The following is a 24,713-nucleotide window of genomic DNA, read 5'->3' as shown; positions in this document are numbered from 1 at the left end:
ATGAGGAAGCAGAGCGCGCGCACCGCCGCGCTCGTCCTGTGCATCCTCTCCTACCTCCTGGTGGGCGCCGCCGTCTTCGACGCGCTCGAGTCCGAGGCGGAGAGCGGCCGCAAGCGGCTGCTGGCCCAGAAGCGGAGCGAGTTGCGGAGGAAGTACGGCTTCTCGGCCGAGGACTACCGCGAGCTGGAGCGTCTGGCGCTGCAAGCCGAGCCGCACCGCGCCGGCCGCCAGTGGAAGTTCGCCGGCTCCTTCTACTTCGCCATCACCGTCATCACCACCATCGGTGAGCGGCCCCCGGCACCTCCCCCTCGGCGCTTGCTCCATCCCCAGGCACCCGCGGCGTCCCGGGGTTTCAGTCCCACCTCTGCCTCTGCCAGGCGGGGTGACTTTGGAGCAGTCATTTCAGCTCGCCGAGCCTCACTTGCCTCCCTCTGTCGGATGGGCTCTGTGGTTTCCACGCAGGCCCGGCTGGGAGGAGACAGTAGGTCCCCTTTGCCAAGAGGCAGTGGCAGGGGCTGGGAGATTGATAAAGTGGAGTCGGAAGCCCAAGTGGCTGGAGTTGCTTCCTTGCCTGGGGGGCATCACGTTAGCTGTGTGACCTCAGACCAGTTGCTTAACCTCTCTGAGCCTCAGGTTTTCTCCTCTGTAAAAGAGGGGTGCTAACAGGCCCTACCTCAAGGCTGTAGTGAGACAGTTTTCATTAAGGAGATAATATATGTATAAAGTTTTAGCACAGGGCCTGACAAGTAGAAAGCACTAACAAAAAGCGGCGGGGGCGGGGGGGGGGGTGGAGGAAATTGATTTTTGTGTTATAACAAAAAAGAGAACGGGCGCCTAATCTGTCTTAGTCCCTGCAATATGGCCAGTGCCTAGCTTGTAGTAGACACTCAATAAATATTTGTTAAAGGAATGACTGATTACCACCAGCTTTGGACCTCACCCTCGGGGATTCAGAGCACTTTCTCTGCAGCATCTGGACCTCCAACCGTTGCCATGGCTACCGACTGGTTGGTACCTGCGGAGCCCAAGCCTGGGGAAGCAGGAAAGGAGTGGAGCAGGCTCTCGGGGCTCCATCCACCACCCCAGGCTGGCTGTGGAGGTCCCAGTGTCTCTTTGGGCCTGGACCACCACCCTGGAAACCAGTGCTGCGGAGAAAGCTCCTCCATAATGCTCTTGCAAGTCAGTGTGAGTTTGTGGGTTTAGTGGTGGAGTTGAAAGCCTACATTCCGAAATTACAGAGGCCAGAGTCCCGGTTTTCATCTCTGTTGCCTCCTGCCTTCTCTGGCAATTGATTGTACCTCTCTGAGCCCCGGTTTCCTCAACTACAAAGTGCAACTGTTGCTATCTTACTGAGTGATTGCCAGGTTTAAGTGAGGTCAAGCAGGTTAAATGCATAGCACAAGTCCTGAGGCTAAGTAGGGACTGTTAATTAGCAATAATGACAATTCATTATTTGCCAACTGTGGGCCCAGCTCCTATTCAGCCCTTTTGACCCCTCCTGTCAGCCTGGGTACCCCTGCTTCTCTCTCTTGGCTCAGCCTAAGACCCTCCCTGTCTCTGCACCCAGGGTGTGGGACCCTGTCCACCTCCTCTGCCCTCCCCCACATTTTGGAGGCCTCCCAGCTGGATGTGGCCTCCACTTCTGACTGCTTGCCTCTGACCTGCACCTGGGATGGGGAGGGAGTAGGGACCAGGGTGTGGAGAGCGACTGAGGAAATAGCAGTTTTACCGCTTCCTGCCACCTGGGGGCGCCAGTATGGTTGTGTGAGCCAGGCTGCAAAAGCTAGCCTTGCAGAGCCAGGCGACAGAACCCAGGGGCTGAGCTCTGCAGAACAGCAAAGAGCCACTGAGAAGCTATGGAGGATAGTGGTTAACAGCTCAACCCTGTGACCTTTGGGCAGCTTTCTCCCTCTGAGCCTAGTGTCCTTATCTGTAAGATGGGGATAATAATCTCATACAGTCATTGAGACGATTAAATAAAATAATCCATGTAGAGTACCTAGCATGCCTAGTTATTATCATTATTCATTTTCCTGTCTGTCAAAACCAGACAAATGGCTGGAAACAGCACTGCCTGGCCTTTTATTCTTAAAGACGCTCCTCCGTCTCACACTCTGTACCTCCTTCAATCTGGTTTGAGTATTATTATTACTGATTATTTAAACTTTCATTGAGCTCCTAGTCTGTGCAGGGCACTGGTGATCAGGGACGTGAGAAATGACTAGTTTGGTCTCTGGCCTCAAGGACCTCACCGTTTAGTGGCAGCAGGGTCCCTGCCCCGCAGATAGATAGAGGCAGACTAATAGAGCCATGAAGTAGAAACATGAAGTGGAGTCATAGATCTTTAAATATATATATATATGTATCTAGTGTTGATATTTCAAATGTTATATATGCACACACTTCACACGGTACAGAAGGTATAGGATGAAAGGAAGTCTCCCTTTCTCCACATCCGTCAACCTATAAATTCCCTTCTCTGGATCAAATGCAGTTATGTTTTTTGAGTATCCTTCCAAGTATCTTCTCTGCCTATATATTCCTTTACAACACACACAGGTAGCTCAGTTGGTAAGGAATCCATCTACAATGCAGGAGACCCCAGTTCGATTCCTGGGTCAGGAAGAGCCGCTGGAGAAGGGATAGGCTGCCCACTCCAGTACTCTTGGGCTTCCCTGGTGGTTCAGCTGGTAAAGAATCTGCCTGCAATGCGGGAGACCTGGGTTCGATCCCTGGCCTGGGAAGATCCCCTAGAGAAGGGAAAGGCCACCCACTCCAGTATTCTGCCTGGGGAATTCCATGGACTGTATAGAGTCCATGGGTTGCAGAGTCAGCCACGACTGAGCTACTTGTACTTTTATACATGATAGAGGCATTGTGTTATACATGCCTTTTTGTCTCTTGCTGTTTTCACTTCGTATATTCTGGTGATTTCTTTACTGATGTAAAGTCCCTGAAGAACTGTGTCCTCTTTTTCATGGCTGATTAGCAGGGCTCCTCCACCCTGGCACTGTTGACATTTTGGACTGGCTATTCTGGTGGGCTTCCTTGGTAACTCAGTGGTAAAGAATTCACCTGCCAAGGCAGGAGTCGCAGGTTTGATCCCTGGATCAGGAAGATCCCCTGGAGAAGGAAGTGGCAACCCACCCCAGTATTCTTGCCTGGAGAATTCCATGGACAGAGGAGCCTGGTGGGCTACAGTCCATGGACCCCAACAGTTGGACACGACTGAGCGACTAAACAACAACAAATTCCGATTGTGGGGACTGTCCTATGCATCAGAGAATGTTAAACAGGACCCTGGCCTGCACCCACCAGATGCCAGCAGCACCCACCACCTCTCAGGTGTGACAACCAAACCTGTCTCCAGACATTGCCAACTGTCCCCTCAGGGGCTAAATGGCCCTCAGTTGGAACCACAACCATCATTGGATGGCACCATGGCTGTTTTTCACCAGGCTCTTTCTGATGAACATTTAAGCTGCTTCTTATTTTTGCTGTCACCAACACTGTGGCAACGACAACTCCCATGCACACATCACTTTGCACGTGTGTGTATTTTAGAGGACTGCTTTCCTCACTGCGGAACAGCACAGGCCAAAGGTGTATTTATCGTTTGGCAAATGGGGACAATTTGCTGGAAGAGGCATATTCTACTGGGGAAGGGACACCTGACTTTTCCTGGGTTATGGGGCCCTTTGAGAATACCATGAAAGCTTTCACTTTCCAGGACCTTGGGTCCTGGAAGAGATACACATCCACCAATCCCACAATGACTGTTCCGGACAATCATTCAATGTTCCTTGTGCCGGACTCAAGGCAGCCCACTCATGTTTGCGTTCCCTACACATTTAGGGGATCAGTGAGGGACTCCACCAGACTGAAATAGGTGTTTCATGAGAGTCTGGCTTGGCACAGGAACTGGGAACGGCTACCTGGGTGTGGGCAGGGGGAAAGTCCACTGGGGGGAGGGGAAGCATGAGAAAAGGACAGGCTGGCTGAAACGGCATGGGAGGCTGCAGGGAGAGGGGGTTCAGGTCACGGCATTGCCTGAGAGCGCGGACTGTACCCTGAGGATACTGGGGAGCCACAACAGATTTTTTTTTTCTATCAAGGGCACAATTTACAGATTCAAATTCATTCTTTTTCAGTGTACACCTGTGCAGGTTTTGCCAAAAGAAAACCTGTCGTGTAACTGCAGCCATGATTTCAAGGCAGAACATTGCTAGCCGTCCCCAAAATTCCATCGTGCCTGTTTGTAGTTAGTTCACTCGCTTCTCTCACCTCCAAGGACTGGCAACCACAGGTCTGTTCGCTGATCCTAGTTTTGCCACAGAAGTTGTGCCAGTTACCCTACAGAATGTCATTTAAATGGAACCCAGCAATATATAGCTTTTTGAGCTTGGCTCCTTTCACTCAGCATAAAACATTTGAGATCCATCTTCTGTTGCTGAGGAAACAGCAGTTCCTTCCTTCCTGTGGCGGAAAAGAATCAGTCCGTTGTATGGATGTACCACAGGTTGTTTATCCATTCCCCAGGAGAAGGGTATTTTAGGTTGTTTACAACTTGGGCCGATTATGGGTAGCCACAGAAGGTTTTAAAGCCGGGGGAATGACCTAGTTCGAACCAGCATTTCAACATGCTCTGCGGGCTCTAGAGGATGGGGACAGAGACCCGGCAGGAAGAAGGCCTGTGTGTGAGGAGACGGACGCTCGTCAGCCTCCCCCTTCCTTCCTCCTCCAGGGTACGGCCACGCCGCGCCGGGCACGGACTCGGGCAAGGTCTTCTGCATGTTCTACGCGCTCCTGGGCATCCCCCTGACCCTGGTCACCTTCCAGAGCCTCGGCGAGCGGCTGAACGCGCTGGTGCGGCGCCTCCTGCTGGCGGCCAAGCGCTGCCTGGGCCTGCGGCGGCCGCGCGTGTCCCCCGAGAACATGGCGGTGGCCGGGCTGCTGGTGTGCGCGGGCACCCTGGCCCTCGGGGCCGCCGCCTTCGCGCACTTCGAGGGCTGGACCTTCTTCCACGCCTACTACTACTGCTTCATCACGCTCACCACCATCGGCTTCGGCGACTTTGTGGCGCTGCAGAACGACGAGGCGCTGCAGAGAAAGCCGCCCTACGTGGCCTTCAGCTTCCTGTACATCCTCCTGGGGCTCACGGTCATCGGCGCCTTCCTCAACCTCGTGGTCCTGCGCTTCCTGGCGGCCGGCGCGGACGCGCCTGAGCGCGCTGCCCGCCCGCTCCGCCGGGGGGCGCCCGAGAACCGAGGCCCCGCGCGCCGCGCCGGCCTCATCTCCGTCTCCTGCCGCCTCCACCGGCTGGAGCTGTGCTCCCGCGACAATCCCGGCTTCTCGCCCCCCGCCAGCCCCGGGGCTGCGGGCGGCGGCAGAGCCGATAGGCCCCCGGCCCGGCGGAAGTCCATCTGATAGCCCTTCCCTCCTGTGCATCTCTGGAAGTGGTCCTTGGCTGGGCCCCAGAAACTCATCCGGGGGGTCGATCCTAGAACCTGAGGGTCTGGATTCACCTATCGTCGCCCCCTCCCCAGAGCTTGGAGAAGGGCTGAGGGGCCGCGGCCTCAATGCCGTCCTCTGCCACGAGCAGTTTCTCACTCCCTTCTGGGGCGCGAGCCCCGCTCTCCTCTCCAAAAATACATTAAAAGTCGCATCATAAGCAAAAGCACGACTCTTAAGTTGCCCCGTAGGTGCAAGTCCCCTGTGGTCCAAATTGTTCTAGGAAGGCGTGGCCACACACATTCTCCACGATGCCCGTTTTTCTGTTGTGTGAAACCCACGGGAACGTGGGTTTTCCGCGTTGTGGGGGAGATGCACGACTTCCCACACTGGAATCCTAACCAGTGAGGCCAGCCGCTCCCACTATGAGAAGCACGGGGATCAGATGGACTGAAAACATTTACCATCCAGCGTGGACCACTGGGCAAAATGTGCACCATTTAAAGACTACTCATTTCTCTTACTCGGCATGTAGAGTGGAACTGGCCCCAGCCCCAAATGTCATGTTCTTTGTCCTTGGCCAGCCCCATTTTTGGATGGGGGAGGGGGTCTTGCTGACACCCACCGTGTCACTGGGACTACCTGGACCAGTCTTCCCCCCACCCCCAACCCTGGCCGCTGTGTGCAGTATGTGGGATCTTAGTTCCCTGCTGCTGCTACTGCTGCTAAGTCACTTCAGTCGTGGGGATCAAATCTTTACTTTCTAAGTGTGGAGTCAACCACTGGACCACCAGGGCAGTCCCTGGGCCACAGTCTCTTCTGGGAACTGTGAGGTCTGGTTATTGCCAATCAGCCACAATGGGACTTGAGGGAATTCTCATCCCCTCCCTGGGCCTTAGTTTCCACATCTGTAAAATGAGTTCACCCAGTACCCTGTTCCCTCCTGTGCATCTCTGGAAGTGGTGCTGGGATGGGCCCCAGACCTGTATAAATGGACACTAACAAAGCTGAAATGGCACAGCACTCAGGTCATTAAAATTAACAGCCCTCAGCATCCCAGAGAGAACTGCGTCAACACAAAACAGAGCAAGCTGGGTTAGAAAAGCCAAAAACTTTAATTTTCAACATGAGCTACATGGTCATGAACACAATGCAACGTGACCTGCTCCAACCCAGGGGCCCCAGAAACCCTCCCTCCCCCAAAGCCTGAGGGGCTCCTGCTCCTGGAGAGGGAAGACGGGGAAAGGTGAGTGGAGAGTGGGCCTGAGGACCAGGGGTCTGCCTTCCTGCCACCCGCTCAGGAGGCAGTGGTACGGTGAAAGGGCTCAGAGATGATGTCCAAGGCCCTGGGTTCAAGTCTCCACTTTGCCCTCACAGAAGCTATGAGTCAAACGGGCATGTCAGCGGCTCCCGGGTGGGGTTTGTGAGTCAGATGAGCTCATGGACATGAAAGCTTTCCGTCCACTCTGAGGTGCTGCTATAAGACATGGGGCCTCCTGGAGCCCAAAGGAGTCATTACAGGACAGTGGGCGATGGAGTCGGGGCACCCCGTCCCCTGGGTCTGGCACAGGGCTGCTGCTCAATAAATAAATGCAGGTGGCCTTGCCTAACGCAACAGCTGTGCTCCAAGGGCAGCGGGGCTCAGCGGTGCCTCTCAACGCTGAGATGTGCCCATGAGCTCCAGATGTAAGGAGCTGGACGGTGGATCAGCTTGTCAAGTACATGACCTCAACTCTGCTTTGCCCCACATTGAAGAAAAGAGCTCTGAACCGCTGGAAAACTGAGTTCTCCCCTGAGCTCAGCCACCAACTCCCAGTGGCACCTTAGCGAGTACCTTCCCCTCCCCGGGCCTCAGCTTCTTCTGTAAAATGGGGCTGATAACTCACCCAGGCCTCCACCGACTGCCCGGGAGCTCTTGTGAGGGTACACGAGAGATAAAAGCACTTTGCAAACAAACAGGTGTGAAAAGCACTCCGAGAAGTTCCCATGTTATTCTCTCTAAAGGTTTGGGGGGGAATGCCTTAATGTGAGGTGTACCATCGCCCCCCTCACTCCCACACAGCCCCAGGAAGTGCTGTCTGGCCTCCCTCAGAGTGGTCTCAGAGGGGCTGTGGTCCCTTGGGGGGAGTCCCCACTTAGCATCAAGACCAGGACCACAGCCTGCACAGCCTCACGTCAGTCAGGGCAGACCCCCCCCCCATCCCCCACCCAGGAGAGCAAGGTCTCTATGGCAACCCTTCCCCCTAAACCCAAGGCCCAGAAAAGTTACTGGCCCATCAAGATGCAAGCAAGCAGCGCGGGGTGGTCCAGGGCCTAAAGGTCACAGATCCTCATTATGGCAAATGTGCCCTGGAGCAATGGTCTGCTGTTCCATGGAGGAAGAAGGACAGAGCTGCTTCTGTTCTGGCCTCATTGCTGAGGGGTCTTGTCTTGGGCAAGCCACTTACTGATTCTGAGCTTTGGTTTCCTGCCCTCTCAGATGGGACTATAATCAGCGCTGCCCATCTTTTTCAAGGCCCCTGGGAGGAGGCCATGGAGAGAAGGGCAGAGGAAATATTGCGGGGGGGAGATGGTGGCCCCACTTGGTCCTGCCCTGGCTCCAGCTCAGCCTCCGGGGGGTTGAGGAGGCCCAGATTGCCAGTGTCGTGAACTCACAGGTGACCCCAGGGGCCTGTGATCTCTCTGTTAAGATGGAAATCATTTCACCGATGGTCCCAAAGCTCCTTTTCCTTTAGTGTGACAGGCAGATTCTGGAGAAGGAAGGTGGAGATGACTCCCTCCCACCGTACCCTGGCATGTGACCTTTGGCCCAGAGATTGAAAAAAGAATCGTCCCTTAGAGACCCCCAGGCCCCTCACACCCCTAATTCCCCCAGTGCCACCCTCTCAGCTCCTCTTCAAATGGGGAAGTTTGAGCTGGCAAAGGACCAGATAGGAGCAGGCTGGAAGGTTCCCCAAAGCTAATGATGAGAACAGCCACTCCCTCCCCAAGCCCCCATCCCTGGGTGAGGACAGATGGGGGGTCTCATGCCCAATGGTCGGAGCCCCTTGGAAGGCGGCCATGTGCTCACAACGATGATACAAAGAAAGAGGGCTCCAGCCCCCGTGCCACCCCACCCCTCCGGGAGGTGAGCTGAAAAACCACAGAACAAACAGAAAGTCATTGAGGGGGGCCCTCGGTGACCACCCTCAGGATGTTATTGCTTTGGAGCGCCTTCTCTCTTTATAAAGGCTGTGCAGACCCACCCCCAACAGGGCGGGCTCAGGTTGGGGAGCAAGGCTGTGCCCACCCTGTCCTCAGGTTGGGACAGCCAGGCCCCAACCTGGCTTTGAAATGCTACCCCTGAACTACCAGAGCAGTGACAGCTGGAGAGAGAAGGCGCTCTCCTGGCTCAAAATATTCCGAATGGTGAGTAATAAACAAACGGCAGAGAAATCACACTGGTTTAAAAAAAAAAAAAGCACAGGGGAGGGGCCAGTTCTGAGCCCCGCTGCCTCCACCCCAGCCTTGGGATTCCAGCCGCCATGATTCCAGGAAGGTCAGAAGGCCTCCTGGACCAAGGGGGGGACGCTTCCATCTCCCCATCCCTATGCAGGGGAGCGCTATAACTCAACCAGAACTTCAAAGGATGCCCAGGGCTGGGAACAGGCCAGGGGAGGGGAGAGTTCCAGGTGGAAGGGCTCACCTGGTCCACAGCCTAAATGGTGGGGTGTGGGGAGAGTGGGGATAAGGTGGGACAGAACACAGCCGGGCAATCCTCAGTGGAAAACCACCTCCTCTGATGGAGCCCCAGCCCCCTCCAAGGCCCACATCCTCAGGAGTGCTTCCTAAATAAAATCAGTCCCAAGGGTAATAAATCAGAACATCTGAGTGTCATGGGCGGCTCTGGCTACAACCCTACATGAAGAGGGGGAGGAAAGGGAGGAGCAGGAGGAGGGGCCAGCCTCCCCTGAACCAGGTCCAGGCTTGGACCCAGGCCAGGCCGGCAGGGAGAAGGCTGCCTCCTGGAATTTTCTCCATCCCCTCTGTAAGGACTCTATGTGAAGCTAAGACCTGGCCCAGGGCCAGGCACTCTAAGCCTACTCGGCTAACCAAGACTACGTCCTACACAGCAGGACTGGGTAATGACGGGGGGGCGGCGGGTGTGTGTGTGGGTAGTGGGTGGCTGGGTGCCTCCCAGGGGAGGTGGCAGAAATGTGCTTCTACAGAAAGGGGCCAGCCTGTGTCCTCCCCGCATGCAAAAGGGCTTCCAAAGGCTCCAGGGAGGACCAGGCCGGGGGCGCCGGGAAGGCAGCCCCCAGGCCTGCTCAGGAAGGAATCTCCCCCTTCTCACACTCCTGTCTCGCCTCATTCTCTTTCTCTCCTTGAGCCAAGGTCACTGAGGCCGGAGCAGTTGGTTCTGCCCTTAGTACAGGATGGTTTGTTTAAAAAGACTAAAACTGGGGAGCTCGCGTGCCTCCCCAGGCCCTTAGCCTGGAGGCAGAGGGCCAGACAAGATGACCTTTGACCTCATCCGACAAGGAGGGATTCTCCTACCTGGGAACCCCTCACCTTGGCACCACGAGTCCCAATCCCAGCTTTCTTCACACTCCCTCTCTAAACCGGCATCCCCCAAATTCAGAGACTGGTGAGCTCTCTGGGGCTGGGGTTCTCGAAAATTAGGGTCCCCCAGCTCCTCGGTCGAAACACAGCCAACAGAGTTCTTTCCAGTCCGCCCACCGTGTGCAAACTAGCTTCTTACAATCCCACAAAGCCAGGTGCCCTGGGGGCCCCTGCCAGGCCCCGGCACCCCTTTCCTCTCCCCTGGTCCCTGCTGGACCCCATGTTCTAGAGCCACCAAAAGAGGAACAGGCAGGGGACGGACAGATGGACTCGAACAGGCGGCGGCAGAGCTCCTTCCATGGGCAGGCGGAGGGAGGCCTGAGCTCCTCTTCAAGTCGGGGGCGCGGGGCCCCCGGAGTTGGCGCCGGATCCTTGCAAAGCTGCCCCGTAGGCTCGGGGGGCAGGAGTAGCTGCCTGAACCCGGTGCCGCAGGAAAGACACTTGCTGGTAATTGGCACCATGGAGATGGCCGCTGGGTTCTGGACATGACTCCGGGCAGCGAGCTTCCAAGGAGGCAAAAAGGGGGTGCGGTCGGACAGAGTCGGGGGCAGGAGGATGGTGTGCTCTGCCGCCTCGATCTTTCCTTTCTCCGGACTGCAGACACATCCACCAGGTCAAGAACCGGCCAAGTCAAAAGTGCAGCCAATCCCATCGGGAGAGGGAAGGTCTCGGGGAATAGGAGGCAAAAAAGGGGTGAGGAGGGGCCCTGGGGGGTTCAAGTCTCCCCATTCAGCTTCCCCACTGGGTGGGGAGAACCCCGGCCTCCTCTGTTCAATATGCCCTGGGGCCTGGGGTCCCAGGTAGGGTCTCCGGACCATCTCGGGGAGCCCCTCCCCCTCCCCGCACTAAGATCGCTCGCCACAGGGCCCCACGGTGCTCTCGAGGGACAGCTGGGACGCCTGCCGGAGCAGGGGGCCCGTGGCTGGGTCCACCATGGAGGAGGTGGGGAAGAGCTTGTACCAGCCCACGGCCAGGGTGGTCAAGTCCAGCTCCTCCAGCAGCACGCGGGCCACGCCCATGAACTGCTTCCGCTCCATCCGCCCGTAGTTCCCCCACACGATCACCTGCAGAGCAAGAGACACAGTGGTTCAGATCCTGCCAACGCCACTCACAGGCCCAGAAACAGAACCTGGGGTCACCGTGTGCCTCATTCATCTCCGGGTCCTGGAAGTCCACCTCCTTAAAATGGCTCAAGTCCCACCAGATGCTCTTGGATGATGGGCTTCTTGCCTCCAATCTTGCTCTTTCTTTCCACCTGCCCCATCTTTGAGCCCCAGCCTTGAGGGCTGACCCTACATTGTGAGTGTCCTACCTACCCCCTCATCCACCTGCCCTCTGCTTCCAGATCCTCAGAAATAAAGGTTTTAAATGGGGCTAGTAGTTGGGGACTTCCCTGGTGGTCCAGTGGCTAAGACTCTGCTCTCCCAATGCAGGGGGCCTGAGTTGGATCCCTGGTTGGGGAACTGGATCCCATATGCCCCAACTAAGACCTGGCACAGACAAATAAAAATAATAAATAAATTTTTTAAAAACTTTAAATAAATTAAAAAAATAAAAGTGGTTAGAACAGCCACATGTAAATCAATGCAATTAGAACATTTTCACAGCATATACAAAAGTAAACTCAAAATGATTTAAACACCTAAAACATGACATCATCAAACTCCCAGAAAAGAACTTAGTCAAAACATTCTGACATAAACAGTAGCAATACTTTCATAGATCGCTTGCCCAAGGCAAAAGAAATAAAAGCAAAAATAAACAAATGGGACCTAATCAAATGTACAAAAAACTTTTGCACAGCAAAGGATACCATCAAAAAACGAAGACAAATGACAGAAATAGGAGAAAATAAGACTGACAAAGGGTTAATATCCAAAATGGATAAAACAACTCATACAACTCAATACTGGGGGAAAAAAATCAAAAAAGGGGCAGATGACCTAAACAGATTTTTTTCCAAAGAAGACACACAAATGGCCAATAGGCACATGAAGAGATGCTCAACATCACTGTTAGAAAAATGCAAATCAAAAACCACAATGAGGTATCACCTTACACCAGACAATACGGCCATCATCAAAACGTCTACACACAATAAATGCTGGAGAGGACAGGGGAAAAAGGGAAACCTCCTACCCTGTTCATGAGACTGTAAATTGGCATAGCCCACTATGGAGGGTCCTTAAAAAAATCAAAATAGAGCTACCATATGATCCAGCAATCCCACTCCTGGGTATATATCTGGAAAATGATGAAAATTCTCATTGGAAGAGATACATGCACCCCAATGTTCATGGCAGCGCTATTTACAAAGTCAAGACATGGAAACCACCCAAGTGCCCATCAACAGACAACCGGCTTAAGAAGATATGGTATGTATACACACATACACACACACACTCAGCTTTAAAAACAATGAAATATTGCCATTTGCAGCAAGGTGAATAGACCTAGAGTATATTACACTGAGTGAAGAAGTCAGAGAAAGACAAATACTATATGATATCACTTAAATGTGGAATCTAGAAAAATAATACAAATGAATGTACACACAAAACTGAAACAGACAGAAAACAGTTATGGCTACAAAAGGGGAAGGGAAGGGAAGATGGGAGGGACAAATTAGGAGTATGGGATTAACAAAGTACTATATATAAAATAGAAAAGCAACAAGGATTTACTGTATAGCATAGGGGACTATGGGCTCCCCTGATGGTTCAGATGGTAAAGAATCCACCTGCAATGAAGAAGACCTGGGTTGGATCCCTGGTTTGGGAAGATCCCCTGGAGGAGGCCATGGCTACCCACTCCAGTATTCTTGCCTGGAGAATCCACATGGACAGAGGAGCCTGGCGGGCTACAGTCCATGGGTGTAGCAAAGAGCCGGACACAACTGAGCAACTTAGTGCACACACACATACAGGGGAATATACTCAGTATCTTATAATAACCTACAGTAGAATAAAATCTGAAAAACTAACTGAATCACTTTGCTGCACATTTGAAATTAACACAATACTGTAAATCAATTATACTTCAACTTTTAAAGTGGCTGCCACATGTAGAACACACATACTAGCCTCTTTCCTTTTTTCCAACAGACTCTTTTGTGCAGTACCTTCCCCATTTCTCGGTCAACCTCTCTTTCTTAGAGCAGCCAGACAGGTGGTCTCTGTGGCTGCAGGACCCTCATTTGCTCTCCTCAGGTTGTAACTCTGCCCCTCTCTAAATGTGGGCTGGCTTATCGCTCACAAGACCTATTGTCTTGATGCACACACTTTGGGGTCAGACATGTGTAGGGGCGAGTTCCAGTCTTGTCTAGGTCGTTTTGGGCAAAGTCACTTAGCCTCACCGAGACTCAGGGTTCTTGTTTGTCAATGGAATCTTCCACACTCAGCTTACCTGGCAGGCGAGGCTCACAGGAGATAATAAATGTGGAAGCTCACTGTAAGCTGTAAGCCGTTCCTCAAGCACGCAGAGAGGTACACAAACAACGTGGGCCACGGCTATTGGTGACTGCTCGTCAGGAACTGTCTAAGGCCAAATCAGCCCTAGATTCAATCTTCCCAATAACGCTATAAAAACGGATTCCGATTGCACAGCTGTTTAAACTGGGGCTCAGGGAGGTTAAATCATTTGCCCGAGGTCACTCAACTAATAAATGGTCAATGCCCCCTAGGTAACTATGTTACCTAGGTAACTCTGAACAGATACCATGTGTAAAACAGAGAGCTGGTGGGAACCTGCTGTATAGCACAGAGAGCCCAGCTTGGTGCTCGGTGGTCACCTAGAGGGGTGGGGAGTGGAAGGGAGGTTCAAGAGGGAGGGGATATATGTATACATATGGCTGATTCACTTCCTTGTACAGCATAAACTAATACAACATTGTACAGCAACTATATTCTCAATAAAAAAAAAAGCAGCAGCCCATGTCTGAGTGTGTGAATGGATTTGTTATCACTGGCATTATGGGCTTAACTGTGTGCCCCTCAATTGCATACTGAAGCCCTAACCCCAGAACGTGACTGTATTTGGAGACTGGTCCTTTAAGGTGATTACATTAAAATGGGCCATTAGTGTGGGTTGCAGTTTTAACTGGTGTTGTCATAAGAGCAGAAGATTAGGACACACAGTCAGACACCAGGAATGCCTGCGTGTAGGAAAAGAACCGTATGAGTTCACAGCAAGAAGGTGGCCGTCCGCAAGCCAAGGAGAGAGGCCTCAGCAGAAACATAACTTGTGACACTTTGATCTTGGACTTCTATCCTCCAGAACTGTAAGAAATAAATTTCTGTTGTCTAAGACCCCAGGTCTATGGTATTTATGGCAGCTTTAGCAGATGAACACAGCTGGTATCACTCAATCGTGGTGGGTCTGTCTTGCCCTGACATTAGTCAGAAGGCTCAGCAGCAAGGACCCCCATGCCAGATTTCTATTTCTTTATCTCTCTGCATCCCAGACACGGATGTGCTCTGGAGTTTCTTCAAAGATGCTCAGGCCAGAAAACACAGACCTCAGTCCAGTGGGCCAGGCGTGGCCCCTAGATGGCCTTCTGGTTGTTTTAAATTGTCTTTGAATGCCTCTAGACCAGAAAGATTTTTCCCAACTTTGTTCTGACTAATATATACAGCAAGACAGACATTTAAATCACCCAGTGAACACGTGAGATTCACAACTGAAGCAAGTGGCTCCACCAAATAAGACCTGCCTTACTAAGAATGAGAAATGTTTTCTTTCCTAGTCCTATTTTCCATTTCTTTCCTATTTCCTATTCCATTCCATTAAAAAAAAAACAAAACCCACTAAACTGAGTTCATAAATTGCTGATGGGTCACAACCTACAAATGGAAAGACTGTGCCATAGACAGGACCCAGGCTTTCCAGTTTGGCAAAAGCCCGCTGTCTTGGAGATGTGGAACACCTTGGGCCTACCCTTGTGTGCTTTGCCTGTTCAGGTTAGGAGCAAGAAACTGAGGTATAAACTAGAGATGCCCAAAGAGCGGCTCTGAGGGACCTCCCTGGCAGTCAAGTGGCTAAGACTCCACGCTCTCAATGCAGGGCGTCCGAGTGTGATTTCCTGGTAAACTAGGGAACTAGATCCCACATGCTGCAACTAAGAGTCCACGTGCTGCACTAGGACCTGGAGTGGCCAAAAAAAATAAGTATTTTTAAAAACAAAGGCAAACAAAAATAAATGGCAGCTCGAAGACAGGAGGCATGCGGCTCCTGAGGCATCCAGCCGGGCCCTGCCGACCCCATGACGGGCAGCTAACGCTAGTTTCAGCAAACATCTTTTGTTGTATTTTGTTTAGTTGCTAAGTCGTTTCTGACTCCATGGACTGTAACCTGTCAAGTTCCTCTTTCCATGAGATTTCCCAGGCAAGAGTACTGGAGTGTCTTGACATTTCCTTCTTCAAACCCATGTCTCCTACATTGGCAGGTGGATTCTTTTTCTGCTGAACCACCAAGGAAGCCCTAGATGACCACTAGGATCTTCCTAAAAGTCAGGGGGCCAAAGACCTCTAGATCCTCAAAAGCCTTTCAGTCTATTAGCACTGCGCTCCATGCCAAGCCCCTAGTCTCCTGAGGTTGGTGATGACGGTAATCATGATAATAACAATGGTGGCCACTTGTAGAGCCCTTACTACAGGCCGAACTTGCAATCCCTTTCTTACACAAAGCACACATTCCACTGTCACAGTAACTCTATCAGTGGCTACTATTAATATCCCCATTTTACAGATAAGGAAGCTGAGGCTCAGAAAGGAACTTGTTCCAAGTCACACCACAAAAGGTGGCGCTCAGATCTACCAGAGTGCTCTGCTTTCTCCAGGTGAGACTCTGCCCGGCCCCCTGGCCCCTCACCTGCAGGACTTTGCCCTGGGGACTCTCAGGAAACAGCAGCACCTGGTTATATAGCGGGTCCAGCGACTTGCGAGCGACTTTGGTCTTCTTCTTGGCAATGCAGATGCCGTTCTCCAGCAGGTAGGCCTTGATGTAGGCCGCTGAGGACAGAGGTCAGCAGGGTGAGCTGTAGCTTGGGCCTCCAATGGTGGGCAGAGGGTGCAGCAGAGGGACCCGCTGCTGGGGATCGGGGTGCCCCCAGGAAGTCCGGGGATGAGGCAACAGTGGTGGGGTGCAGTCAGGGTTGGCTGGGGTCTACTCTACCCTCTCAAATGGTCCTGCCTGCCCTTTTGCTCACCCTTTCCTTGCTCACCCTTTCCCTCTCTCAGTCCCTGGCCTGCCCACCCTTCCTGGGCTTACACACTCACTCCGATGTTTGCTGAACACTCAAGGCATTTCATGCACCCTACCAGGTGCTAGGATAGAATCACAAATGGTAGAACCACAAAAAAAAAAACACCAAAGATGCTCTCTGAACCCCCAGGAACTCAGTGCAGTCAAGGAGGTGGACAAGGTCAATGGACAATTTCAACTGGGTCTCCAGAATAAATTCTAAACCGCCAGTGACACAGGAGTCACTAGCTTTGGGGGGAGGGAGACCCCCAGTTGGACACCATCATCTCTCTTCTAGACCCAGCTACCACTCAGGACATCCTCCCAGACCTCCACCCCTATCTTACAGATGGGAGGGCAGCCCCCACACCTGGCAGTGTCTTGGAGCCTGGCTTGGCCGTCAGACCCCGAGCCTGGATGATGTCCACTTCCAGCTGACCGTTCCGCTCCTGCAAGCCGATCTCCACGTCCCCTGCAATAGGCCCCAAGAGCTGAGACCAGGAAGTGGCTTGGAAGCTCCATCAAGGACTCGGCTGCCCATCTCTGTTGAGGATGCAATTCCCTTCCCCTACTCCCAGCCATAAACAAACCAGAACCAACCCCCAAGCCGAGTCCCTGGGCTCTGCAGAGTGCCTGGCAGGTGTGACCTCAGCTCCAGGCTGAGTGCTCAGTGGATGTAACCCAGGCAGAGGCAAGACAAGGGGCTTCTGCTGGGGACCCCCACACCCTTAGGAACAGGTCTTGGGACACTCACCCATCGGCGTGGTGGCCAGGGTCTGGCGGCCCACAAACTGTGCTGGTCCCATGCTGCCCAGGAAGTCACTGAACTGGGCATCCGATGCCAGGCAAACTCCCCCGTAGTTAAGGCTGCAAGAAAGAATGAGACAAAAGCAGACGTTCCCAGGGGCCAACTGAGGACTCGGATGACTCAGGCAGTCAGCTCTAGAACCTCCCTAATTCCACGGCGATTCTGTCCACATCCATCTCCCAGTCTGAGGCAGGCTGGTGTACTCTCTCTGCTTCTTTCTTTCTACTTTCTCCCTAAAATCTCCGCTCTGACTCCAAAAGTCTAGGGCTTAGTTTCTGTGTCCTGTCTGACCTCTCCTTGCCAAGTCTCAGGTTCTTCTTCCATGAAATGGGTATGATGTCACTTGCCTCTCCGGGTAGGACTCTCAGGAGGTGATGCTTGTCCATGCCTGGCTCTATGGGTTAGGGCTGTGACACTCAGAGTGTGGTCCAGGGACTGGCAGCACCGCCTGGGAGCTAATTAAAAAGGAAATGGTGGTCCACTCCACTCCCCAGCTGGTGAATCAGAAACTGCCTTTTAACAGGAACCCCAGAGGACTTGTTTGCACTAGACAGTTAGAAACATACAGAGCCAGTTGCTCAGCCTCGGAGGTCCACGCTTGTCCTTGCCGTGGAGCTGCCAAATATCCGCTCCCCTTCCTTTGGGAACCAGACTTTAAATCTCCTTTGGGGAGGCCCCTCCTCAAGACATTGATTCCTGTGGTGCAGAGCAGACCCAGCTTCAGAAGCTCACATGGGCTCAGCCTGGCCAATCAGGCCATTCCTTCCTTGGCCAGTGATTGGTTGAGAGTTGGGCATCTCACCCAAGCCCACAAGAATTTGCCGAGGAAGCTTTCTTTGAACTGTAGGAAGTGAGAGACTCTCTTTTCTCACGAGATCTGAACCTGAGACAGAAGCCTGGAGCCTCTGGCCACTCTCCTGCTGCCATCGGCAGCCCATGAAGGAGGCCATCACACAGGTGGCACTGATTAAGCTCCTGCATCAAACTCTACCTGAAGCAAGAGATACTTCTTTTTCTTTCTGGTTATGTACGTCAACAACAACTATTATTATATTATTTTGCTAAAGCCAGTTTTAGTTTTTTCTTTCCCATCTCTGAAATGGGAACAGTAACACTCCCATCTCCTAGACCTGTTAAGTACTTAACGAGTCATTGTTGTCATTCAGTCGCTCAGTCGTGTCCGACTCTGCGACCCCATGGACTGCAGCACGCCAGGCTTCCCTGTCCTTCACCATCTCCTGCATCTCGCTCAAACTCATGTCCATTGAGTCCGTGACACCATCCACCCATCTCATCGTGTCATCCCCTCCTCCCGCCTTCAATCTTTCCCAGCATCAGGGTCTTTTCCAGTGAGTCAGCTCTCTGCATCAGGTGGGCAAAGTACTGGAGTTTCAGCTTCAGCATCAGTCCTTCTAGTGAATATTCAGGGTTGAGTTCCTTTAGGATTTTGACTGGTTTGATCTTCCTGCTGTCGAAGGGACTCTCAAGAGTCTTCTCTAGCACCACAGCTTGAAAGCACAGAATTGAAAGCATCAATTCTTCAGCACTTAGCCTTCTTTATGGTCCAACTCTCATATCCAAACATGACTACTGGAAAAACTTAATGAAATCAGGCACTAAACACCAAGCTTGATGTGCCTATTATCTTCAGAAGTAAAGCACTTGTAACCCATTTTCTCTTAGGATCCTCGCCACAGGCAAAGGAGGTTGAGGTTTTTTTCATTTTTTGTTGTTTTTTTAACCTTTATCTGCATTATTCATGTAAGGAGGCCGATTCGGCCCAATCTGAAGCTAGAATTCACAGGGCAGAGTCAGCACATGGATACAGCACCTTTAGGGCCAACCCCAGGTGACCTTCCACTTGGGCATGTTCCAAGAACAACAGTTAACTCTGAACAGGCACATACTGTGCCAGGTTTCACAGCAGCCAGCCAAAGGGTCTTTTAGCAGGGAGGGGCGACTACCTAGGGACTTGACTGAGGGCACTGCATGCTTTGTTTCCTGCCCTAAGAGCAGCCCCCTTCCCTGTCCCCAGCTTCCTTCCAAGGGAACCTTCTGGGCTGTCAGCCTTGAAGGAGCCAGAGGAGAACCCAAGGGGTATCTGGTTCCACCTAAAGGATGTTCCCTTCTGCTTCTGAACCTCTGCTTGTCTACCTTGGCTCCAGTTCTTCGGATACAATGACTCACTTACGGTCTTCTCTGGCTGTACCCAGCTCTTCACACCCTAGACATACTGTCTGCCTTTACACCTCATTGCTAATTCACAAATCCTCACAGTTGGCAAAGGATTCACTCTCCAGCTCTGCAAATAGTTACAGGGAAGTGTCCTCTGACCCAGCAGCCTCCCTATTTCACAGATTGGAAGACTGAGGCCCACAGTGAGAAAGACAGCTGCCTGAGGGCTAGAAAACTGGCAGTGCCCACTGCTATACCAGGGCACTGCCCAAGAATATTTGCACCTTCATGTATAAAATTCCAAGCAAGCTGCAGGAACAAACAAGAGAAGACCCCATGCACAAAGAACTTACATTCTGCTGGGCAAACACACGTGTTGCCCCCAGAAACAACTAAAGAGGACAATTGTCTTCTTATGAGACACAGCCAGTCCCCTACCCGCCCACCTTGGGTTGTGAGAGCTCAGAGACCATCAGAAGAGAGGAATCGCTGCAGGCTGCAGTGGCCCAGAATGGACCAGGAGAGAAGAATTTGACCTGGGGGGCCGAAGGATACAGAGGGCCCAGTAACAAGGTGAGAGGAAAGGAGGTCACGTCCCACATACTATCTTCTCTACACTGAGCAGAGTCATCAGCAGGGAGTCCTGAGGTCCTCAGGATGGTGACGCCACAAGAGTGAAGGAGCCCAGCAAGGAGCAGGAGAGAGTACTTCTCTCCCAAGAGGGTGATGGAGACAAGGCAGAGGCAAGAGAGTCTAGTTCACGACCTTGGAGAAGGTCAGTGTTACAGGTTCATGCAATGTCATATAACACCAGAAAGGGCAGATTCAGGAAAAAAAGAGGGAAACCAATTGTTGTAGGCCTTTAGATGATGAGAAAAGGACTATATTTAGCCATGGATGATTTACAATAGTGAAAATGGAAACTCTCTAAATATCTGAAAGCAGAGGAATCATAAACACGCATGGGATTGTTTTTAAAAAGAGCAAAGGAACTTGGCTAGATGCAATGACCAGAACACCTGTGCTGAAGTTTACATGAGCAAAAAATACATGTTCATACTAAGTCACTGTCATTAAGTCGTAAGTCATTGACTGAAGAAACTGGTTTGACTTAAACTAAGGCAGTACCTGGTCCCCTGATCAGAGCTGACGGATCCAGGGTCAGATAGCTGATCCAAACCCAGTGAGACAAAGACTCTCTCTGGGAAACTGAGAGAGAGAATCCTGAAGACCAACAGTCACAGGAACTGAGCCCTGTGAATGGCCTGTCCTCTCACAGAGCCCCAAGATTCTCACAGCGGGTGACCTGGCCTTTCTGCCACATCCGTTTCTTTTTCAGCTCAGCCTCCTGAAGGTCTGGAATCCATTCTGTTAGGAGGGTCTGGGCTCCTGAAGCCCAAGAAACAGTGGTGCCTCGTGGGTTTTAAGGCACTGCAGGGGCCCATCCTCCCAGGCAGAGCAAGGCCTTCTACAGCCTGAAATTGAAAGTTTCCTCCAACATCTTCAGTGTCTGCTCCTCAGTGTCTGGTGGGATTGTGAGCAGACAATAGGGAACTGGCAGGCCTGGTAATTAGCGGTAATTGTTTATAATATCTGAGCGGCTGCCTGATTTCCCATCCCAGGGTGCCTCGCTGGCTGCCAAGGAACCAGGCTGACGCCCCAGAAACCCTGAACGGGTTATCCCATTCTCCACAGGGCTGGAGGGAGGAAGAATCAAGTGGTGGTAGGTCCCTGCTGGCCAGAGGACCAACTGCATTAGAGACCCCGCTCCAACTCGGGGTTTTCTCGGGAGAAGGACAGAAGGCAGAAGATACAAAGTCAGGGCTGCTCTAACTCCTTGCTGGTCAAGTGCGTGCTTTGTGACCTCTGGCCAACTGCTGGTGTCTCTGCCCTTGAATCTTCTTATCTGCAAATGAGCCCATACCGACCATGGAGACTGTGTACAGCCATTCCTTCCTTTGCTGGCTGCCTGCACCATACCAGTTTTAAATGATTTGAATATCTCTGCTCAGAGGCTCCATTCCCAATGGGAAAGAGCATGCTGAATTACTATAAAGTGCCACATACTTGCTACTACTGAGACCAGGCCTTCCACAGTAGGAACTCAATACATGTTTTCTTATTATTATTTTTTAAATTTTTGGCTCTTCTGGGTCTTTGTTGCTGTGCCCGGGCTTTTACTGCCAAACCCTTGTGTGTGCTAAGTCCCTTCAGTCATGTCCGACTCTTTGTGACCCCATGGACCGTAGCCTGCCAGGCTCCTCTGTCTGTGGGATTCCCCAAGCAGGAATACTGGAGTGAGTTGCCATGCCCTGCTCCAGGGGATCTTCCTGACCCAGGGATTGAACCCACATCTCTTGGCCTGACCCGGAACTGGGAAAGCCTACTGGTTGAGACTGAACTGTGGTATCATATAGATCTTGGATTCCAATGCTGTGCAACCTGGGGTAAGTTTGGTAACCTCTCTGAGCTGCATGTATAAAATCACCCAGCTAAGTTGTTGGAGACAGTCAATAGGATACTGCTATGTACAACGTACATAGCATTGGCTGGATGAATAAAGGACTGGGACGCTGTGGCCAGCAGGTCTCTGCTGCCTGGCCTGGGAGAGTCTCTTCTCCCCATCTGTGGTGTTTTCATGGTACTTCTGATTTCAAACCTAGTAGGAAGTGCAGTACCTGGGTGCCTGAGAGGAAGCCCAGGTCATCTGGGGGTAGTGTGGGGGGTGGGGGGGAGAGGCTAGAGCAGCTGATTCTTCCAAGGGACGCATGCCAGATGGGCAGAGGCAGAGACCTGAAACAGGATTAAAACTCGCGTTCTGCTGGCCTTTTATTTTGTGTTAATGGTGAAATGAGATTTCCTGCCTCTCAAATCCTGTTAGTTTGGTTTGTGGGGCTGAAACCCATTTGTCTTTTATTATTAACCTTTGAGCTCGGTTTGGCCCCTGGATTTTCTGTTTTCTCCACGGTAAAGAAATAATTGGATTATTTGGGGGTTTGACGTCTACTCTGTTTTCCAGATGGATCGCCTGTCTCAACTCATCGGAAATTAAAAGGTGGCCCAGCCCTCGTGGTGAGCATGGATTATGTGGTCCTGAAAGGTTCATGGGCTCTCATGGGCTCTCTGTTCATCCATTCACTGCCTGCCCCTACCTGTCCATCATCCATCCGTCCCCCCCGCCCCCACAGCCTCGCAGAGGGTGCAATACAGCCAGTTCTGCTGTAACTCGAAATGTACATTCCTAAACACTACAGAGCAGGGCAAAGTCCTGAAGTCAAAATCTGAGAGAGTATGGGGAAAATACGGTTAGGGGCACAACACCCCAAAAGTTTATCAACAATAAAAGACATAATAAAAATGGTAGCACAGTCTTACCCCTGTAGAATGGGGTTTAATGTTTAATAAGGGGTAGATTCTCTTACCCCTGTAGAATTAAGAAATGCATAGACTGGGGGACAAGGGATACATGTGTGTATTTATGGCTAAGTCCCTTTGCTGAAACTATCACAACAGTGTTAATTGGCTATGTTGTTGTTCAGTCACTAAGTCATGTCTGACTCTTTGCAACTTCATAGACTGCAGCACACCAGGCTCCTCTGTCCTCCACTATCTCCCAGAATTTACTCAAATTCATGTCCATTGAGTTGGTGATGCTAACCATCCAATATAAAAAAAGAAGTCTTTTAAAAATGAAATAAATGCATAGGTACTACAATAAATATGGTGCTCTACCTTGAAGACAGTCTGACATTTGCTTGTGGAAATGACTGTCAGCAGATCTGCAGTGAGTTACTGCAAAGTGGTGATGGAGGGCTCTCCAAACGGATGGGTGGGAACTTGCAACATCAGGTGTTGGGGGTGGGGGGTTGAGGGAGTGGACAGATGCAAGGGGTGTGTTTTGTGCAGCCCTCTACGGGTGTAGTTTCCTGAGTTTCCCTTGTGTTTCCCATGGATGAAATCACACCTGAGCAAAGGCGAAATTTATATTGTGCTCCAATTATTCCAGAATACTTGAATCGTGCTGGAACAGATTTGCGTTTTCAAAACAAGCATTGTAGCAGAACTGACTGTGTGCCAGGATATACAGCATCAGCCAACCCTGACTCCAGCTTCTCAAGCTTTCAGGACATTCCCAAACCTGCCTCCCCCTCCCACCTGCCCTGGGCCACGAGAGTATAGCTCCTGGGCGTGAAGCCAAGGATTTATTTTTTATTGATCAAAAGCTTGCCATGAGCCAAGCGCTGATAGTACTAAGTTATCAATATTAACTCATTTAACCCTCATTTAACAACTCTGTGCAAGCTAGGTACTTACTATATGAATACCCACTTTCCAGAAGGGGAAATCAAGGCACAGAAATGTTAAGTAACCTGACCAAGGTCACACGGCTGGTAAGTGACTAATCTGGGATCTGCACCCAGGAGTCTGGTTCCAGGGTTCATCTCAACCTGCTACACTGTCTCCATGTCCCAGGGGGACCTAGGGCTTCCCGGGGGGCAAAGCACAGGAATCTGCAGTCCACGCCCTGGGGTCAAGCAGGCCTGGATATTAACCCTGACTTCCGCCACTCACTGGTCGTACAGACACAGCCTTCGCTGCTCAGACTCTGGGTTTGCTTTTCAGCGAAGCAGGAGTGAACAATGGTAGCACATCTTTGGTGCGACTATAAGGACTACATGAGATAAACGCCTTAGAACCGATTCCGGTGTAGTCAAGTACTCAACCAATACCAGTGCTTATAAAACAGAAGCAAACAAATCCCCATCTCCTAGCCGCTGGCCACATCCGGTGCCGGTTTGTCCTTCAGGCATGAAGTCTGCGAAACAACAGAAGGGGCAAAGGGGAAGGAGGTTCTGCTGCTGCTGCTAAGTCGCTTCAGTCGTGTCCGACTCTGTGCGACCCCAGAGACGGCAGCCCACCAGGCTCCCCCGTCCCTGGGATTCTCCAGGCAAGAACACTGGAGTGGGTTGCCATTTCCTTCTCCAATGCAAGAAAGTAAAAAGTGAAAGTGAAGTCGCTCAGTCGTGTCCGACCCTCAGCAACCCCATGGACTGCAGCCCTCCAGGCTCCTCCGTCCATGGGATTTTCCAGGCAAGAGTACTGGAGTGGGGTGCCATTGACCACCCACCAACTCCTGGGCCTTCGGTGACGAGGCAAACAGCCTTGACAGAAAGCCTCCCTGAGGCCGGTTGCAGCGGCCCTGCTGTCAGCTCACTCTCTGCTCTCCAGAGCTGTGGGCACCGTGACCCGGTCACCCAGGGAGCTGTGTGCCGATGACCCAGATGCCACAGGACCACGAGGGGCAGAGGGAAGGAGGAGGGGCTCCGGCAGCCAGCGTGGAGAGCTGCGGGTTTACAGGGTGGATGTGCGATGCAGGAGGCTGCGGAGGGGCGGGAAGGAGAGGCATGCACGTGTGCGCGCGCATGCGTGTCTGCGC

The 24,713-nt window shown here is 52.0% G+C and overlaps 2 protein-coding genes across 3 annotated transcripts in view; one reads left to right on the top strand and one right to left on the bottom strand.

Moving 5' to 3' along the window:
* Positions 1-5,659, top strand: KCNK15 (potassium two pore domain channel subfamily K member 15). The gene is made up of 2 exons (XM_027558151.1): positions 1-283; positions 4,745-5,659. Exons 1-2 carry the CDS (start codon positions 1-3, stop codon positions 5,425-5,427), a joined length of 966 nt encoding a protein of 321 aa, XP_027413952.1. The 3' UTR covers positions 5,428-5,659.
* An 888-nt stretch (positions 5,660-6,547) lies between these two features.
* The window catches only part of RIMS4 (regulating synaptic membrane exocytosis 4), a 72,358-nt gene continuing 54,192 nt past the window's right edge, over positions 6,548-24,713 (bottom strand). Inside the window, exons 3-7 of one of the 2 annotated variants that reach the window (XR_003513979.1) lie at positions 17,048-17,160; positions 16,664-16,765; positions 15,922-16,061; positions 6,976-11,117; positions 6,548-6,944 (exon numbers count right to left, since the gene is read on the bottom strand). Coding sequence is in view for 1 of the 2 variants with exons in the window: in XM_027558469.1 (XP_027414270.1) it covers positions 10,899-11,117; positions 15,922-16,061; positions 16,664-16,765; positions 17,048-17,160 (574 nt within the window). In the remaining variant the exon portion in view is untranslated. Of the gene's footprint in view, positions 11,118-15,921; positions 16,062-16,663; positions 16,766-17,047; positions 17,161-24,713 lie in introns of both variants that reach the window. The other variant, XM_027558469.1, reaches the window with a different exon arrangement.

The sequence above is a fragment of the Bos indicus x Bos taurus genome, chromosome 13, assembly GCF_003369695.1.
Source record: "Bos indicus x Bos taurus breed Angus x Brahman F1 hybrid chromosome 13, Bos_hybrid_MaternalHap_v2.0, whole genome shotgun sequence".
Classification (NCBI taxonomy): Eukaryota; Metazoa; Chordata; class Mammalia; order Artiodactyla; family Bovidae; genus Bos; species Bos indicus x Bos taurus.
This window is presented reverse-complemented; position numbering and strand designations above follow the sequence as displayed.

Coding starts and splice junctions, on each gene's coding strand:
- KCNK15 (XM_027558151.1), top strand. CDS start 1: ATGAGGAAGCAGAGCGCGCGCACCGCCGCGCTCGTCCTGTGCATCCTC. Junction 284..4,744: donor CACCGTCATCACCACCATCG/GTGAGCGGCCCC, acceptor TTCCTCCTCCAG/GGTACGGCCACGCCGCGCCG.